Below are 18,812 nucleotides of genomic sequence, written 5' to 3'. Positions count from 1 at the left end.
GATCTGGGATTTAACCGCAGTCCTGGCTTTGTAGTTGATGTCGAAGGCGGATAATTCAATGCCCCATTTTGCTGTGCATCCTGTTGCGTCAGCGTTGTTGAGAATCGTTGACAGCGGATCATTGCTCACGACTGTTACTGGATGCTCCTGGAAGTAGTGTCTCAGCTTCCTGCTACCCAGGAATACTCCATAGGCTAGCTTTTGAAAGTGAGGATATCTTTGTTTGGATTCCGTAAGCACTTCGCTAATGTAGTAGACTGGCCTTTGGACTCCACCACGATGACGAGGCTGATGACTCTGTTGGTAGCCGCCAGGTAAAGGAGCATAGGCTCTGACTCTCCGGGCGCTGCTAGAATAGGTGGGGAGGTGAGTATTTCCTTCAACCCTTGAAGTGATGCATCTGCTGCCTCGTCTCAGACAAATTTGTCTGTCTTCTTCAACAGCTTGTACAGGGGTAGCGCCTTCTCGCCAAGACGGCTAACAAACCTGCTGATTGCTGCAACACAACCAGTTAGTCATTGCACATCTTTGAGACAAGTTGGCCTTTTGATGCACAAGATTGCCTTGATTTTCTCCGGGTTAACTTCAATGCCCCTATTAGAGACGATGAAGCCAAGGAGTTTTCCGGCTGGAACGCCAAAGACGCACTTCAGCGGATTCAACATCATCTTGTACCGTCGGAGATTATCGAAGGTTTCTGTGAGGTCACTGATCAAGTCGGATCCTTTTCGGGTCATGACCGCGATGTCGTCGACGTAGGCGTGTACGTTCCGGCCAATTTGGTCCTTCAGGCACCGCTGCATCGTACGTTGGTAGGTGGCACCTGCGTTTTTCAAGCCAAAGGGCATGGTAACATAGCGATGTAAGTGCCAAATGGGGTGATGAATGAGGTCGCCTTTTGGTCGGACTTCTTCATCCGGATCCGGTGATACCCGGAATATGCGTCAAGAAAACACGAAGTTCCGCCCCTGCGATCGAATCAATGACTTGGTCAATGCGCGGCGGGGAAACGGATCCTTCGGGCAATGCTTGTTCAAGCCGGAGTAATCGATGCACATTCTTAGTATTTCAGAATTCTTTTTGGGTACAAGGACGGGATTTGCGACCCAATCAGTATGGATAACTTCTATTACAAAACCTGCCTCTAGTAACTTTGCTAATTCCATTCCTATGGCGCGGCGCTTCTTATCTCCAAAGCATCGCATAGCTTGCTTCATCGGTTTAGCCCCCGGGTTTAGGTTGAGGTAGTGCTCGGCGAGTTCCCTTGGTACTCCGGACATGTCAGAAGGCTGCCATGCAAAGATATCCATATTAGCGCGGAGGAACTTGACGAGCGCGTCTTCCTATTTGGGGTCCATGTTGGCTCCGACCGAGACCTGCTTGGTAGCGTCCCCTTCCTTGAAGTTGACTTTCTTGGTCTCTATCGCGGCCTTGAAGGAGTTTTTCTGTTCGGAGATCTGTTTCTCGGTGGTCTGCATCTCAGTCGGATCCACCGCGGCTCTGTAGCCTTTCAGCTCCTCTCCAGATATCACAGACTCTGCGAAGGTGGCTTCGCCCAACTCGCATTCATGAGCCTTTTTGTAGTCTCCGGATACGGTAATCATACCATTGGGACCCGGAATCTTGAGCTTGTTGTAGATGTAGCACGCTCTTGCGTGGTGGGCCTGCCGAAGATGACGTGGTAGGAGCTCTTGAAAGGCACGACCTCAAACGTGATCATCTCTTCGCGGAAATTATTAATGTCGCCGAAGGCCACGGGAAGTCTGATGCTGCCGAGGGAATTTGCCTTTTTACCGGAACCACACCATGAAATTCGGTGGTGCTATGTTTAAGCTGCTCCTTGGTAAGGTTCATCCGCTCCAGAGTCTCCAGGTACATGATGTTCAAGCTGGCTCCGCCATCCATGAGGCACTTGGAGAAGTCGTAGCCGTCGATGCGGGGACTTACAACCAAGGCGTAGCACTCTTTTGGCACAATGGTAGGATGATCCTGCCTATCAAATGTGCACGGGACTTCCGACCACCTGACATACTGCGGCACAGCTGGAACTGTGGCGTTCAGGATCCGGAAAGCTGACTTGCTTGCGTGGACTGTTGGGCTTCCAAGGAAGGTGTGGTATGCGCCTACACTCTTTTTGCCAAAGGGGTTGGATTTAGCTGCGGAACCATCTTTGAGGTCCAGCGAAGCGTCATCCTCATCCATTGCCTCGGAACTGTCTTCCTCTTTGTCCTTGTTCTTGCCCTTGCCTCCTTTGTCGCGTGGGCGGTGCTTCCGGGCTCGCTTGTATCCTGCTTCCGGGTCAGCTTTGAGATCGTTGACCCACTTGCAGTTGCGGTTAGTGTGAGTGGACTTCCCCGTAGCCGGATCCAGGTGGGCCAGGCAGGGCATGTCTCTGTACTCCTCGTATGTTTGGGGGGCGCAGGTTCCGGGAGCGGTGACCTCGTCACCACGCTGTTGGCCCCTGCCGGCTCCGCCTCCGCGGCCGCGGCCTCTTCCGCCTCCTTGACCTCCGCGCTGGAAAGCCATGGCGACCATCTCGTATCCGCCACTCTTCTGGTCATCAGGTGGATTCTTCCTCTTAGTGCCGCTGGTGTTACCGTTATCACGGTTCTTCTTTTGCTGGTGCATGGGAATTGTTGTGGCTGCGAGGTCTCCGCCTGCGTCGTCATCGGCGGCAGTGTGATCGCTGGCAATGGAGATCATGTCATCCAAAGTCAGTTTGTTCGCGTTCGCCAAGCAAGTGAGCTTGTGCCGCAGCAATCCTCCCCTCTGCAGTCCACCTATAAAGGTGTGCATAGCTGTGGTGTGATCGACATTTTCACACTCGTTCCTTGTTGCTAGCCATCGGGTGAGGAAATTCCTTGATGTTTCACCTTTCTTCTGGATACACGCCTGTAAGTCGCTCGTCGTGGCAGGCCTCTTGTAGGTGCCCCTGAAGTGCTTTTCGAAGGCGGTCTTCAGGTCAAACCAACAAAAGATGGAATTCTTCTCGAGGTCGCTGAGCCAGATCCGAGCTGGACCCACAAGGTACAGCTGAAGCATGCGGCAGGCGATGTTAGGGGTTCCTCCGGCAAAGGTCACTGCATTATAGTAATCCTCAATCCAGGTATCCGGCCTTTCCGTGCCATCATAGGTCTTCAGGTTTCCGGGTAGCTTGAGGTTCATCCTTGGCGTTGGTTCCTCTCGAATTATCCTGCCGAAGCACTTTGGGCCTATGTAGTCAGTTCTGTATTCATTGAGACGTTCCCGCGCGTCACGCGAGCCGTGGCGGGGGAATTTTGAGCAAGAGCGAGATCTCTGGCCGCCGCCTCCGCCTCCACCTCCGCCTCCACCGCTAGGTGGTGGTGAGGGAGACCTGCGAGGGGGCCGATGTGACCTCTTGCTTCCGCCATCCGACTCTCCTCGCCCTTCGCGATAATGACTCCGGCTTCGGTGGCTGCCTTCACCATGGTGTTGGCTGCCTTCATCGTTCCGGCTTCGGCGTGGCTCTGGCTCGCGGTCCTCGTTCCGACTCCTCCTAGGCTCGGGTTCTCGATCGTTGTTCCGGCTTCGACGGGGTTCCAGCGTACGCTCTCTGTTCCTCGGAGGCGGCACATTGTCGCGGATGTTGAATCCACCTGGTCCATGAGGCCTGGTGTTTCCGACTGGACTACGGCGGTGAGGAAGTGGAGGACGCGGGTATCCGTTGGGTGGAGGTGAGGGATTCCGGTACTTGTTCCTACCAGTGTACATCGCATCCTTTCCCTTCTTTGGATCTGACAGAGGTGTCTTTGATGGTACAGGGATTGGATTTGGGTGTTCTCTGGTTTTCCTTCTGCGTTCCGAGGATCCGGTTCGCGATTCGTCATCGCGATGGCGATTGTCGTAGGCGTCCTTCTGCGCGGTAGAGATGCAATGATCCGGGTTGGATTCCAACTTGCGCGAAGTGTCTGCCTTGCTCTGCTGCTTCATTGCTGAGGCAACGAGCGTACGGACGTAGTCGATGTTAATTGATATGTCTCCGACGTATCGATAATTTCTTATGTTCCATGCCACATTATTGATGATATCTACATGTTTTATACACATTATATGTCGTATTTATGCATTTTCCGGCACTAACCTATTAACGAGATGCCGAAGAGCCGATTCGTTGTTTTCTGCTTGTTTTTGGTTTCGAAATCTTACAAAGGAAATATTCTCGGAATTGGACGAAATCAACGCCTAGGGTCCTATTTTTGCACGAAGCTTCCGGAAAACCGAGGGGAAAGGAAGTGGGGCCACGAGGCGCCGACACAACAGGGCGGCGCGGCCCGGCCCTTGGCCGCGCCGGCCTGGTGTGTGGGGCCCTCGTGTGGCCCCCCGCGTTGCCCTTCCGCCTACTTAAAGCCTTCGTCGCGAAACCCCCAGTACCGAGAGCCACGATACGGAAAACCTTACTGAATCTTCTTCGTTAAATTGTTATATGGTTGGAATCGGGAAATGCTACATATAGTAATTCTAAAATGTCTTGAATAATTTGATACTTGGCAATTGTTGTGCTCATGTGTAAGCTCTTGCATCATATACTTTGCACCTATTAATGAAGAAACACCTAGAGCTTGCTAAATTTGGTTTGCATATTTGGTCTCTCTAAAGTCTAGATAATTTCTAGTATTGAGTTTTGAACAACAAGGAAGACGGTGTAGAGTCTTATAATGTTTACAATATGTCTTTTATGTGAGTTTTGCTGCACCGGTTCATCCTTGTGTTTGTTTCAAATAACCTTGCTAGCCTAAACCTTGTATCGAGAGGGAATACTTCTCATGCATCCAAAATCCTTGAGCCAACCACTATGCCATTCGTGTCCACCATACCTACCTACTACATGGTATTTCTCCGCCATTCCAAAGTAAATTGCTTGAGTGCTACCTTTAAAATTTCCATTCTTTACCTTTGCAATATATAGCTCATGGGACAAATAGCTTAAAAACTATTGTGGTATTGAATATGTACTTATGCACTTTATCTCTTATTAAGTTGCTTGTTGTGCGATAACCATGTTACGGGACGCCATCAACTACTCTTTGTTGAATATTATGTGAGTTGCTATGCATGTCCGTCTTGTCCGAAGTAAGGGAGATCTACCACTTTAATGGTTAGAGCATGCATATTGTTAGAGAAGAACATTGGGCCGCTAACTAAAGCCATGAATCATGGTGGAAGTTTCAGTTTTGGACATATATCCTCAATCTCATATGAGAACACTAATTGTTGCTACATGCTTATGCATTAAAGAGGAGTCCATTATCTGTTGTCTATGTTGTCCCGGTATGGATGTCTAAGTTGAGAATAATCAAAAGCGAGAAATCCAAAATGCGAGCTTTCTCCTTAGACCTTTGTACGAGGCGGCATAGAGGTACCCCTTTGTGACACTTGGTTAAAACATGTGTATTGCGATGATCCCGGTAGTCCAAGCTAATTAGGACAAGGTGCGGGCACTATAAGTATACTATGCATGAGGCTTGCAACTTGTAAGATATAATTTACATGATACATATGCTTTATTACTACCGTTGACAAAATTGTTTCTTGTTTTCAAAATCAAAGCTCTAGCACAAATATAGCAATCAATGCTTTCCTCTGTGAAGGACCTTTCTTTTACATTTATGTTGAGTCAGTTCACCTATTTCTCTCCACCTCAAGAAGCAAACACTTGTGTGAACTGTGCATTGATTCCTACATACTTGCATATTGCACTTGTTATACTACTCTATGTTGACAATATCCATGAGATATACATGTTACAAGTTGAAAGCAACCGCTGAAACTTAATCTTCCTTTGTGTTGCTTCAATACCTTTACTTTGATTTATTGCTTTATGAGTTAACTCTTATGCAAGACTTATTGATGCTTGTCTTGAAGTACTATTCATGAAAAGTCTTTTCTTTATGATTCATTTGTTTACTCATGTCATTACCATTGTTTTGATCGCTGCATTCATTACATATGCTTACAATAGTATGATCAAGGTTATGATGGCATGTCACTCCAGAAATTATCTTTGTTATCGTTTACCTGCTCGGGACGAGCAGGAACTAAGCTTGGGGATGCTGATACGTCTCCGACGTATCGATAATTTCTTATGTTCCATGCCACATTATTGATGATATCTACATGTTTTATACACATTATATGTCGTATTTATGCATTTTCCGGCACTAACCTATTAACGAGATGCCGAAGAGCCGATTGCTTGTTTTACTGCTGTTTTTGGTTTCAGAAATCCTACAAAGGAAATATTCTCGGAATTGGACGAAATCAACGCCCAGGGTCCTATTTTTGCACGAAGCTTCCAGAAGACCGAGGGGGAAAGGAAGTGGGGTCACGAGGCGCCGACACAACAGGGCGGCGCGACCCAACCCTTGGCCGCGCCGGCCTGGTGTGTGGGGCCCTCGTGTGGCCCCCCGCGTTGCCCTTCCGCCTACTTAAAGCCTTCGTCGCGAAACCCCCAGTACCGAGAGCCACGATACGGAAAACCTTACTGAGACGCCGCCGCCGCGCCAATCCCATCTCGGGGGATTCGGGAGATCGCCTCCGGCACCCTGCCGGAGAGGGGAATCATCTCCCCGGAGGACTCTTCACCGCCATGGTCGCCTCTGGAGTGATGAGTGAGTAGTTCACCCCTGGACTATAGGTCCATAGCAGTAGCTAGATGGTCGTCTTCTCCTTATGTGCTTCATTGTCGGATCTTGTGAGCTGCCTTACATGATCAAGATCATCTATCTGTAATGCTATATGTTGTGTTTGTTGGGATCCGATGGATAGAGAATACTATGTTATGTTGATTATCAATCTATTACCTATGTGTTGTTTATGATGTTGCATGCTCTCCGTTATTAGTAGAGGCTCTGGCCAAGTTTTTACTCTTAACTCCAAGAGGGAGTACTTATGCTCGATAGTGGGTTCATGCCTCCATTAAATGCGGGACGGTGACGAGAAAGTTCTAAGGTTGTGGATGTGCTTGTTGCCACTAGGGATAAAACATTCATGCTATGTCCGAGGATGTAGTTATTGATTACATTACGCACCATACTTAATGCAATTGTCTCGTTGTTTGCAACTTAATACTTGGAAGGGGTTCGGATGATAACTCTGAAGGTGGACTTTTTAGGCATAGATGCATGCTTGGATAGCGGTCTATGTACTTTGTCGTAATGCCCAATTAAATCTCACTATACTCATCATATCATGTATGTGAATGGTCATGCCCTCTCTATTTGTCAATTGCCCAACTGTAATTTGTTCACCCAACATGCTATTTATCTTATGGGAGAGACACCTCTAGTGAATCGTGGACCCCGGTCCATTCTTTTACATCGAATACAATCTCTTGCAATACTTGTTCTCTTGTTTTTCGCAAACAATCATCATCCACACTATACATCTAATCCTTTGTTACAGCAAGCCGGTGAGATTGACAACCTCACTTGTTTCGTTGGGGCAAAGTACTTTGGTTGTGTTGTGCGGGTTCCACGTTGGCGCCGGAATCTCCGGTGTTGCGCCGCACTACATCCCGCCGCCATCAACCTTCAACGTGCTTCTTGGCTCCTCCTGGTTCGATAAACCTTGGTTTCTTTCTGAGGGAAAACTTGCCGCCGTACGCATCACACCTTCCTCTTGGGGTTCCCAACGGACGCGTGCTGTAAGCGTATCATCAATCTCCTCGGTCTTTTTCTTCAAGATCTCCGTAGCCTTCTTGCGAGTGGTTGTTGCTCAGTGGGGGTCGCGAAGGTGATCTTACGGGGAGGTATAGCATCCCGCCTGATTTTATCGGCCTCCCGCTGAAGCTCGGTGACCTTGTCTTTCCAGTGTTGCTGGAGCTCCTTGACTTTTACCAGATGTTCGTCAACCTCAAGCTCTCGCTGGTGGAAATTTTCCACGAAGTGCGCGGCTTCTTTCCTTTCATCCTGCATTGCCGCTGCGGTTCTGGCGAATTTCTGGGTTGTTGCCAGCATCTCCTGCCTTTTAGCCTCTAGAGCCTCCGGATCTGCGGCATCGTCAGGGGTTATGGGTTTGTTGAGGATATCTGAATGTGCGATTGCATCCATGCCTGCTTGCTCAACCAGTTCTTCTAGGGACAGGACTTCCTCGTGTGGACGTTCCCGCGAGAGCGGAGATCCTGCATGGGATGGCTGTGGATCGGAATAGGTGTTGTCATCCTATGATTCCCGTTGGTCCAGCGCCGCCAAGGTTGCGAGAACTTGTTTTGGCTTGGCGGATTCAACTTCGGGCTGATCACCGTATTCGTATTCCTTCACCTTGCGATCAAACTCTTCAGTATCCATGGAGGGGGCATCCCCGGAAATTGGTCTTAGGTTGCCCAGGATCGACTCTTCAACCGGAGTACCGCTTTCTCCGACAGCCTCCTGCTGATCCGGAGCAACGTTGTTTTCCGGTGCCTCGACCTGCTTGGGACCAGCTCCGGCTTCTTGAGGGGCGGTTCCGGCGGTATGGGCCAAGAAGTGTACGAAGTGACACCTTTGTTTCTCTAACACCTGGGAGACCCAGGCGGATCTGCATTGGTCTTCCACCTTTATTTCCTGCTTAGGGGCGGATTGGGTGGGTTTTGATTTTTTCAGATCTAAGGCGGAGTCGTCCTTGGGAAGTTCCTGCATCTCAGATCGGATCTTCGCGACTGCGTCCTGCTCAGCAGCGGTCGCGTCAGCGTTACTTACCAGTGCGTTCCCGTCGGAATCGACGGTTTCGCCGATGAAGATGTGTATGCCGCCAACTGGGACGATGGAGAGCTTGACGGGGGTCGGTCTTAGCCGGAATCCGGCACTCGTCCGGAGGGACGATCGGAAGGTTTCCGGCGTAAAGGACGCGCCCCACAGCGATGGTGTCGTCGTAGCTTCCCATGGCGGAACCCTCCCGGTTCCGGCCTCCAGACGTCGCTGGCCCCACGGTGGGCGCCAACTGTCGTTGCCTAATCGACGGTACCTCGGAGGAGGGATCCTCACGAGGGGGAGAAGAAGTAAGGGCCATAGGGCGGAGTGCGCACGGGACGGTGGTACGCGATTTACCCAGCTTCGGAACACCTGCACGATGACAGGGCCTACTGCTGCTTGTCTGGAATTATCTGGGCGCTTTCGCGTTGTTACAATGAATTGTGGTTGTACCTCTAGGGCTCCCGGGATCCGGCTTATAAAGGCGCACGAATCTAGGGTTTACACGGAGAGTCCTAGCCGGATTACAGATTGCCTAACTACGGTACAATGTCTTGCCGTGTACGTCAAGGATCCGCCTTCCCTTATACGTCGTACTAGATCCGGGTTCCTTATGGGCCTCCATGGATCCGACTTCCTCCGAAGGTCGGTTGGGATCCGGCTTCCCTCTCCTGGGCTGGACTTCATCCTTCAGGATCAACAGCAACTGGGCCGCCCGATGGGCCACATCACCATCTATGGGCCACTCGGGCTTGCCGGATCTAGGCACTGTCGATGGTACACCCATGAAGTATACCCACAACAGCAACTTTTATTGTGCCGACGGTAAGGTGCCGACGGCTGCCGTCGGCACAAGCCTCTTCCGAAGGCTAGGCAAGCTGTACCGACGGCCGCCGACCGTCGACACCTTAACTGGTTCCGTAGTGTAGCTCTCAACTCAATGGATTTAAACATCAAGCTCGAGTCGGATTGTGCTCAGGCTATAGGCCTAAGAGCATCTCTAACAGAGCATGTATTTGTCTGAACCGAATAAACGGAGTTCAGTCTCCCGAAAAACAAATTGAGAGCGTATTTGGGCACGGCGCAGAACAGAAACTGTAAACCCAAACCGAACTCGCGAAAATCAAACGACGCGGGAAATCGATTTTCGTGATTGCAGTCGATTTCGGACGGCTGGGTGGTGGGCGTAGCGGCGGAGCGGCGTCCGAGCGACGGGGATTGCTCGTCGGAGCGGCGGCGGGCTACGGCGGCAGAGGAGGAGCGGCGGGAGGGGAGTAGGTTTTCCGAACCGAACTCCCCTCCGCGAACCCTTTTAATAGGATCCGTGCGGTGAGTTTCTCAGGCCCCTGAACTTCCATTTCGGGCCAGCCCATGTTTACGGGCTTTGATCTGCGCGCATTTTAGCCCGAACCCGTAAATCCGTCGGAAAAATTCGATTCCGGCGGAATTTACGGACTCTGTTAGAGTTGCTCTAAGCAAGAAGATAATGAGCACTTCAGCACATGCATTCCAGATTGCAAGGATTGGCGAGCTATTGCAGGAAAAACAAGATGTGTAACGACAGGTAGCGACGCAGAGATGCCTGAAGTCATGGCCTCGAGCGGATTGGTAGAATTCAGAGTAAGCTAAAATATTGTAACAGCGTACAAAATTTTCTCCGTGAGATTGCTGAAGCAATAATAACCATGGATTTTAAATATATATATCAATCAATCAAATAAATTTCTCCTTTTCCCTAAAAAATGATGTATTCAGCGAAGATATTTTGTAAGATTTTGACACTTATTTGAAGTTGTATGTTTTATGCTTGTTTTTTCTTCTGCTAATCATGTAACCATGTAGTAAAAAAAAATCATGCATTTCTCTAAAAAGAAAAAATATAATCGATTTTGAAAATTGATAGGATATTATTAAATAGGCACTTAATATTCATTAAAATTTAATTCAAGCACATCTAAATGATAGAGCCGTAGCAACCCACGAGTTTTGTGCTAGTAGTAGTACATATTAGAAAAACAAGAGCGATGGGTGCGAGATATATTGACCGGTGTTTGATCTTGTCCGCTGAATCTAATTGTGCGGCCCACATCGTTGTGGTATCACGCGTATGCAATCCTCGGGCGATTAGGCTACAGCGTAACACAGTGAGCTAGCTGCATGCCGAGAACGGGCCTGGATGAAGCCTGCCAGACTCATCTCATCTCAACACGTACGACCGCACCAGGTGGACCGGCAAGGACACGTACCACCTCAAAGGATGCACACGTGTGCGCGCGACCGCTTGAGCCCATCCACGCCTTCAAAAGCACAAGTGAAGCCGCAGCTCTCCACTCCAAAGCCAGTTTCCCAACCCAGAATCTGCTCGATCACCACACAGCTCAAAACAATGGCGGCCTCGTGCCACGACGTGGACCCGGTGCCGGGGAAGCCGACGGAGACGGGGACCTCGCTCCTCGAGACGGCCACTGGCGCCATCCAGGGTTTCGCGCCGGTGAACCAGATCCACCAGCACCTGTGCGCGTTCCACTTCTACGGGGACGACATGACGCGGCAGGTGGAGGCGCACCACTTCTGCGCGCACCTCAACGAGGACGTGCGGCAGTGCCTCATCTTCGACGGGCCCGACGCCGGCGCGCGGCTCATCGGCCTGGAGTACATCGTGACGGAGGAGCTCTTCCTCACCCTCCCCGACGACGAGAAGCCGCTGTGGCACACGCACGAGTTCGAGGTCAAGGGCGGCGTGCTCTTCATGCCGGGGGTTCCCGGCGTCGTCGAGCGCCGCGACCTCGAGACGGTCGCCAAGACCTACGGCAAGACCATCCACTTCTGGCAGGTCGACCGCGGCGACGCTCTCCCGCTCGGCCTCCCGCAGATCATGATGGCGCTCACCCGGGAGGGCCAGCTCCGGCAGGACCTGGCCGACTGTAAGCTAGCGCCGGCCCTTTGCTCGCGATCGAATTTCTTAGCTTCTTCTCTGACCGTCGGCATGCTTAGCTCTGATACTCTACACGTGCAGGTGTGGAGAAGAAGTTTGGCGTGTCGTTCCAGAAGGAGAGGGAGAACCGGGCGTACATGACCGGCCCGGCGCACGGCATCCACCCGCTGGCCAACGCTGCTGGGAAGGGCTTGAAGACGAGTATCCGCGAGGTTGATCTCCCGGACCCGACGACTAGAGCCAGGGTCTTCACCTGAACTCCCCTTGCGTCCCCTAGCTCGACGGTGTTGTGATATGTCACCGGAGATAGGCTAGCTAAATAATGTACTAGCTCCCGTACCTTAGTTTCCAGAAAACAGATCGAGCGTGAATGTTGGAATAACATGGAAGAACCCTTCTTTTCCTGTGTTTTCTTCATGGCTCATGGCTATGGGAGACCAAACGTGGACCACATCGACCTTTACAAACCCGACGACCGGTTCTCTTTTATTTTGGAGCTCATTTTATTAGGGATCCTTTGGTTTATATATAAAATACTAAAATCATAGAAATAGGAAAAATATAGAGCTAGAATTGTCATGTTCAGTTAAATTCTATAGTATAGAAAGATGAATCTTTTTAATTTTGCTAACTGAATTTTCCATGAGGTATGACCTCATGTTTTTCCTATAGTATTTACAGTATAAAATTATTCGAATTTGCTGCGTCTTATACTTAATAAGTTTAAGTCAAATTTTTGAAGATTCGTATTTTATGTTTGTAGATTCGTGTTCTAACTTTTGAGTTGTTTGTGTGTTTGTGTTGTTGTTAGCCCGCGTACGGCTGACTTGTTTTTTCCGGATCTCATGGAGTGGGCTTGGAGTGTGCTCGTTGTGACGGTTTCTATCTACAAGGTTTCTTTCGCCGCATATTCTAGTTGCGCATGTGTTACAAACTACATATTTTCAGTTGCATGTGGGTTGCAACTGAGATTTTTTCGATTACATGTGGGTTGCATTGATTTTTTCCAATTACATGAGCGTTGCACTGAGATTATATTGCAACTAAAATTTTTTCACATACATATAGGTTGTAACTGAGATTTTTCCAGTTGTGTCGCAATCAAGAATTTTCACTTACATCTGGGCAATTGATATTTTTTTTCCAATGGGATGAGCGTTGCAACTGAGATTTTTCCAGTTACATATGTTGCAACTAAAAATTTCCACATACATGTGGGTTGAAACAGATATTTTTTCAGTTGCACATGCGTCATAACTAAAAATTTGCACTTACATGTAGGTAAATTGCTACTAAGATTTTTCTTATGTCTTAAATGGTGCACAGATTATTTTTTCTAGTGAAAAATACGAACGTAAAACTGGACGCGAAAATTAAAGTAGTACACAGCTTATTAAGCTACTGATGTAAGCAAGCTACTGATGTTAGCGACCGAGACTTATTAAATCTCAGGCGACTGATCTCTAGGCGCTCCTAAAATTATTTTATATAGCATATATTCCTATAAATCAAACAATAGTGTAGGAAAAACCCTAGTAGGATCTAAATCCCACATAACTAAATTCTACACAATTTCTATACAGATCCTTTAAGTTATATCCTCCTTATTAAAAAAAATATCGATGATTTTTCTAAATTCAGATGCATTTACACATCTTTTAAAGTATATCTAGAAACATCTAATTTAAGGTAAATTTCTACGGGGAGTAGATCTCAACGTCTTGCTACAATTATCAAATTAAACATTTTATTTTAAACGGGTACGGGTCCCTTCTGCTTCATTTATAAACAGTGGAAGTATAAATTACAAAGAAGTCAAGAAAGAAACTAGGAAATATAGACAAGACCCCAAGAATTACAGTAAGGCCCTCAAAAAGAAAATGAAAAAGCAATCAGATCCTTGAGTTCCTTCTCCGCCGCATCGAGCTGAGCTCCGCCGCTAGGCCAGGAGAACCGGCACCGGGGACGCACCACTTGCACCAACTTGGACCAGCACCACTGGATAGTGCCTAGCAGCAGGAGCTAAAGATCTTCGCAACGGCTTCAAACCTGGAGGAGGAACGACCATCGAAGCGAGGTCGAGGAGGGTCGTCATTCGACCATAAGTTGTAGAGGCAGGACGGAGCTTGCCGCCGGCATCGGTCCTCTGATGATGAACTCCAGAGACGAGAGCGTGGAAGCTCTCAGGCGCAACATGAAATGGAATCCCTGTCATCGTTGAATCGCGTTCCCTGTACAGCTGCATCTCCACCTCCCCCTCGCCACCACGGCCGGCCGGGAAAAGGAGAAGCAGCAACAAGAAGAACTTGAACTCAGCACGAGATAAAGGCCATTTTTGTGGAGGAACCCGCCACCCAGCTCTTCACCGCTGCCGACTCCGACCTTTCGGAGTACCACGCTGAAGAATGGGGCTGCAGGGAAGCCCCAGATCTCGGTCGAAAGATCTGACAGCCGCCTCTCGGCATATCCCCAAACACCCGCATAAATCCTGAACAACCTAGATCTACTAATACTAAACACTAACCTAACTTCGGCCCCTCTCCTAGGCCATCTCCGACCGGCTATGCTGGCGGGGGAGGCCGTCGGATCGGCCCAGTCTCCGGTGGGAGACTCTCAAAGCACTGTAGCGAGACGAGAGGGGGAGGGCCACCTTTTTTAACGAAATTATGTGGATCTATTATTAATCATTGGTGGTAGTATAAATACTACAAAAAGTACTACATTTAGTAGGCCTTTGGATCGTCTCGGTGATTGTACGTACTAGCCAAAGGCACTGCTATTCTCGCCCTATATCACCAAAGCCAACCAAAGTTGTTCTCCTCCTATATCTCCGAAACCAACCAAAGTAGTTCTCGCCCTATATCACCAAAGCCAACCAAAGCTTGTCGATGACTACAGATATTAGCGACTGTTTTTCGGAGCCAACTAAGACTTATCAATAACTAAAACACTAGGGCGAACCGAATATGTGTTGTCATCATCATCTCAAAGAACCATCAACGATTGCCATGATAACAATCGTACCATTGCCAATGATAATAATTATGGATTAAAAGATACTAATCCAAAATCTAATCTAAAACCACATCAAAGAATATAAAAATTAACCAATCAATAATGACTATGGATCAAAAGAGACTAATCCAAAACCTAACTTAAAGCCACATCAATAAAAGTGAAAACCGATCAGATCATATTGTTACGCTAATGGCAATTGTACCATTATGAGTGACGATAATCGTCGGTCAACTAATCGTAGATCAACTGAAACACCCAAATAAAAATAAAAAGTAAAATCAGATAAATGAATATAGAAATCAATCGGATAGGAATATAAAAATTGACAAGGTCGCATCATTGTTATAAAACCTAGAACGATACCAATGAATATAAAAATCAACCGAATCACATCATTGCCAATGATGATAATCTAAGTCAAAAAGACTAATCTAGAAGTTCTCCCAAAACCACACCAATAAATATGAAAACCAACCCATCACATGAAATTCGCCGAACACATAACTTCCACCACCGAAACAAAAATAGAACAAAAAGAATGCTATTCTAAGGTCAGGATGCATTTCAACAGAGAGCACAAGCAAAGAAGCTTGAACAAGTGCTCAAACGTATAATCCGCTTACGATACTGGGCAAAATGGTCCAGAGTCCAACAAAACCCACTTACTTAATTAAGCATATGTTATTATTCAGGTTTTACTTCTTCTACCGTTAGCTTTCAAATGATAGTATCTTGTGTTACTGTCTCCTTCAGATAATTTTTTTTAACCTCTGTAGCCATTTAGTTTCCTCTTCTTTAGTAATAATTTTCAATTGGTATCTCTACAAGTGTATGACAAATTCCTATCTTCAACACTGAGAGAGCTAGCTTCAGCAAGCTTGTCTAATCTCTCAATGTTGTCGACAAGGCTTTTCCTAATCTCTTGTAAACCCCTTCTACATTACAGTTCCATCTTTTCAATTTGTTCCTTAATTAAAGCCAGACATGCTATGCCATTTGTCCAAGATCAGGATGCTGAAACCAACAGTGCTCGGAGTTGTTTGCATTTTCGTTTTTACCGAAGGTCCTCTAGATTATACCTGTAACCCCACCGATCAGATTTAATGCAGTTTCCAGGCCCTTCTGGGCCTTCCCTTGTGCACAAGAAACAGTGCTCAAATCTAAAAATTACGGTGTTTTCGCTCGCCCTCTCTCCTGTTGATAACGACATAACCTTATTCTAAGGTCAGGATGTATTTCAAACAGAGAGCACAAGCAAAGAAGCTTGAACAAGTGCTGAAACGTACAATCAGTCACGATACTGAGCAAAATGGCCCAGGGTCCAATGAAACCGACTTACTTATTTTAAGTACTCTACGCATATGTTATTGCGATAACGTTCTCGATCTAGTCTGCATATGTTATTGCGATAACGTTCTTGATCTAGTCTCTCATCAGCTAAACAGTACGTATACAATGATTTCGACAAGCTAAATGCATACATCTTGATCTTGCAAGACTGCTCAGCACAACGGCGTACATTATTTACCCCGTCCTCTTGCAGTACAGGTCTAAGACGCGCTGGCGACGTCCTTCGCTTTGCTGCTCAACCCGTCCCCCGAGTCCCGGAGCCGGTGCCCGACGAACGTCGGCGGCGCCCCTTCCGCGACGTGCCGCTTCCCGCTGTCCAACGGCTTCACCACCATCCCGGCCACCGCGCCGGTGTCGCCGCGGGCGCCGCCTCTCCGAACGTACCCCGCGATCCAGACGAGCGTGGACAGCCCCGACACGCCCAGCGCGCCGGCGGCGACGAGGCCCGCCACGGCGAGCGCCGCCCCGAGCGCGGCGGGCACGAGCACGGGGCTGAAGAGCACGACGAGAGGCACCGCGAGGGCGACGCCGGCGAGCGTGCCCAGCAGGACGAGGCCGGAGAGGCCGAGCAGCGCGCCGCCGAGCGGGACGAGGAGCGCGGCCACGGCCAGCGCGGAGGCCTGCGGGTTGCTGCGGAGCGCGGACCGGAGCGTGAGGCCCTCGATGTGGCGCAGCGGCTGGTACTGCTGCTGCCGGTGCGCGCGCGGCGACGCCGTGGCCGTGTACATGGCGAGTTCAGTAGCTAAAGCGGCGGAGGTCGACGGTGGTACGTGTGGCGCCCTGGTAAGATGTCGGGCTATATAGAGAGCGGCGGTGCGTGCGCAGGCCATGGCGAGCTGCCACGTCGGGTGGGTGCGTGGCGACGATGGGGCTGCCACCTGAGCTGCATGCGCGAGAACGGTGCCATGGCGTGACATGTTGGTACGACCGACGCATATCCTATGATCCTATCCCTTCTCTTCTCCGGCGCACGAGCTTACCTTCCGCCCACACACACGTCCTGCGTGTTTGGAAGTTGCAGCTGCCGATCGATTGTTGCTGCTTCTTGCGGTGCTCCTCATCATGGTTTTATTTGCGGATCAAAATGGGATAGAGATTTTGGTGCACATAGGCACCATTGATCCTTCTTTATAAAAGTGATTAAAAATCATATTTTTAAATTTTAGGAAAATCTGAAAATAAATTATGTTGTAGCAATAATGTATCCCACAAACGTGTAAACTTTCAACTCAAATAATGTGTATTTAGGCTACACAAAAATAACAAATGAGTGCATCTCAATATACCGATTCAAATCTTCAAATAGAAATCAAGCCATGTCATTTTTGTGTACTCAGAAAATAAAACATATATAATTAAGATTTTTGTATGTTAGTAGGATACATCATCAACTCCTTATAAAATTTTGTTACATAACTTTTAAAACAAATAAATAATTTTTTTTCAAATTTTTTAATATAATGAGAGCACTGGTGCCTAGGGTGCAAAATGACTTTTCGGTCAAAATGTCCATTTTGGACATAGCAAACTGCCGATGCATGCATCGATTTCAGTTCATTGTCGTCACAATTTCAGTTCAGGGTCTCCATCCTCTCGAAAACAAATAAAAAAAAACAAAAAAGAATTTCAGCGCCTTCTAAAAGCATTGTGCTAATTCGTGAGTCTCTAGAAATATACGGTAATACTGACCTGTTTTGACGGCCGTATCTTCCTTCGTAAACAACTACAACTATCAAAGTTCATTCAATAAAAAAAACTAAAAATATTGACCTATAACTTTGTTTCACAAAAGAAATACATTAATACCTGAAGATGCCAATTACATTCCGCAACAACGAAATGTATTAAATATATTATGGATGCACATAACCGTTCTGTAAAAAGAACAAGAAGAAAGAACAAAAGATCCAACTACAACGATCGAAACCTTGTAGCTGCAACACAACCCATTACCAAGACAGATCCTGGAGTCTAATTCTCCAAAACCGACGCTTTTAAGAAAAACACATTGCATAAGCGTCATCTCTACCCGATCATAGATCGTAGGTTTTCACCATAGAGAAAGTCCACGCTCTCAAAACAATTCCTTCAACAATGTCACCGCCAAGCTCAACCAATTAAGGCTAGATCTTACATTTTCACCTTAAAAGATAAAACTCGGTACTCCTCTTGTGTTGGCGCCCCTGCTTACTGATGCGGCTACTGCAAGTCAAGAAACACCAAGCAAAATTCTCATCGCCTCGAAGACACAATCTACCATTACTATACTCAGACCTTAGCCATAAAGACATTCACCACCACCGGCTTCTCCACGAAAATCGAAAACCGATATGTTCCATGATGGCAAAAGACAGCGAAGCTTCGCGTCACCCCCTCCTAAAGTCGCATGGCCAGAAATATGGGTGCACACGACGAAATATATTCCGTTCCAGCAATCCACAAGCATCGGGCGCCCAATGGAGATCGTCGGTGGAACCTTCTAGAACTGGTCACCGGCCAAATCAATGAGGGAAGACATCAAGTCGAACCCCGTCTTAGAGCGAGAAGAACCCAAGGACCGCCACCTTTATTAGGCAGATCGATATGCCCCCACGCCGCCACCCGCCGGCTCCCAATATCAGAACGGAGATGTCAGCTCGCGACGCTCAAGTGGACCGTTCGCCGCTGTGGGTTGTTGCCTAGCCGGAGTGTGCCACCTCAAGCCCTCTCCTCGGCCCTCCTTATTCACCCTCTGGCGACCTCACTTCTCCGCCGCCTCGCGAGCTCCACCCAGACCCTAAGTCTCGGACCCCACCACGGGCCCTCCGGCCATGGGCGGATGC

General features: G+C 48.3%; 2 protein-coding genes across 2 annotated transcripts; one reads left to right on the top strand and one right to left on the bottom strand.

Moving 5' to 3' along the window:
• The first annotated feature begins 11,073 nt into the window (after positions 1 to 11,073).
• On the top strand, positions 11,074 to 11,879 carry LOC124672607 (oil body-associated protein 1A). Its single transcript, XM_047208814.1, has 2 exons — positions 11,074 to 11,611; positions 11,704 to 11,879. Exons 1-2 carry the CDS (start codon positions 11,074 to 11,076, stop codon positions 11,877 to 11,879), a joined length of 714 nt encoding a protein of 237 aa, XP_047064770.1.
• Positions 11,880 to 16,190: 4,311 nt separating this feature from the next.
• Positions 16,191 to 16,718, bottom strand: LOC124707578 (oleosin H2-like). Its single transcript, XM_047239244.1, has one exon. It carries the CDS (start codon positions 16,716 to 16,718, stop codon positions 16,191 to 16,193), a length of 528 nt encoding a protein of 175 aa, XP_047095200.1.
• Positions 16,719 to 18,812: the final 2,094 nt, after the last annotated feature.

Source organism: Lolium rigidum, chromosome 1 (assembly GCF_022539505.1).
Source record: "Lolium rigidum isolate FL_2022 chromosome 1, APGP_CSIRO_Lrig_0.1, whole genome shotgun sequence".
NCBI classification, from domain to species: domain Eukaryota; kingdom Viridiplantae; phylum Streptophyta; class Magnoliopsida; order Poales; family Poaceae; genus Lolium; species Lolium rigidum.
The sequence above is the reverse complement of the archived record's forward strand: the minus strand, read 5'-3'. Positions and strand labels throughout refer to the sequence as shown.

Excerpts from the sequence above, each read along its gene's own strand:
- LOC124672607 (XM_047208814.1), top strand. The coding sequence starts at position 11,074 with ATGGCGGCCTCGTGCCACGACGTGGACCCGGTGCCGGGGAAGCCGACG. Across the intron at positions 11,612-11,703 it reads CCGGCAGGACCTGGCCGACT|GTGTGGAGAAGAAGTTTGGC; the intron begins GTAAGCTAGCGC and ends CTACACGTGCAG.
- LOC124707578 (XM_047239244.1), bottom strand. The coding sequence starts at position 16,718 with ATGTACACGGCCACGGCGTCGCCGCGCGCGCACCGGCAGCAGCAGTAC.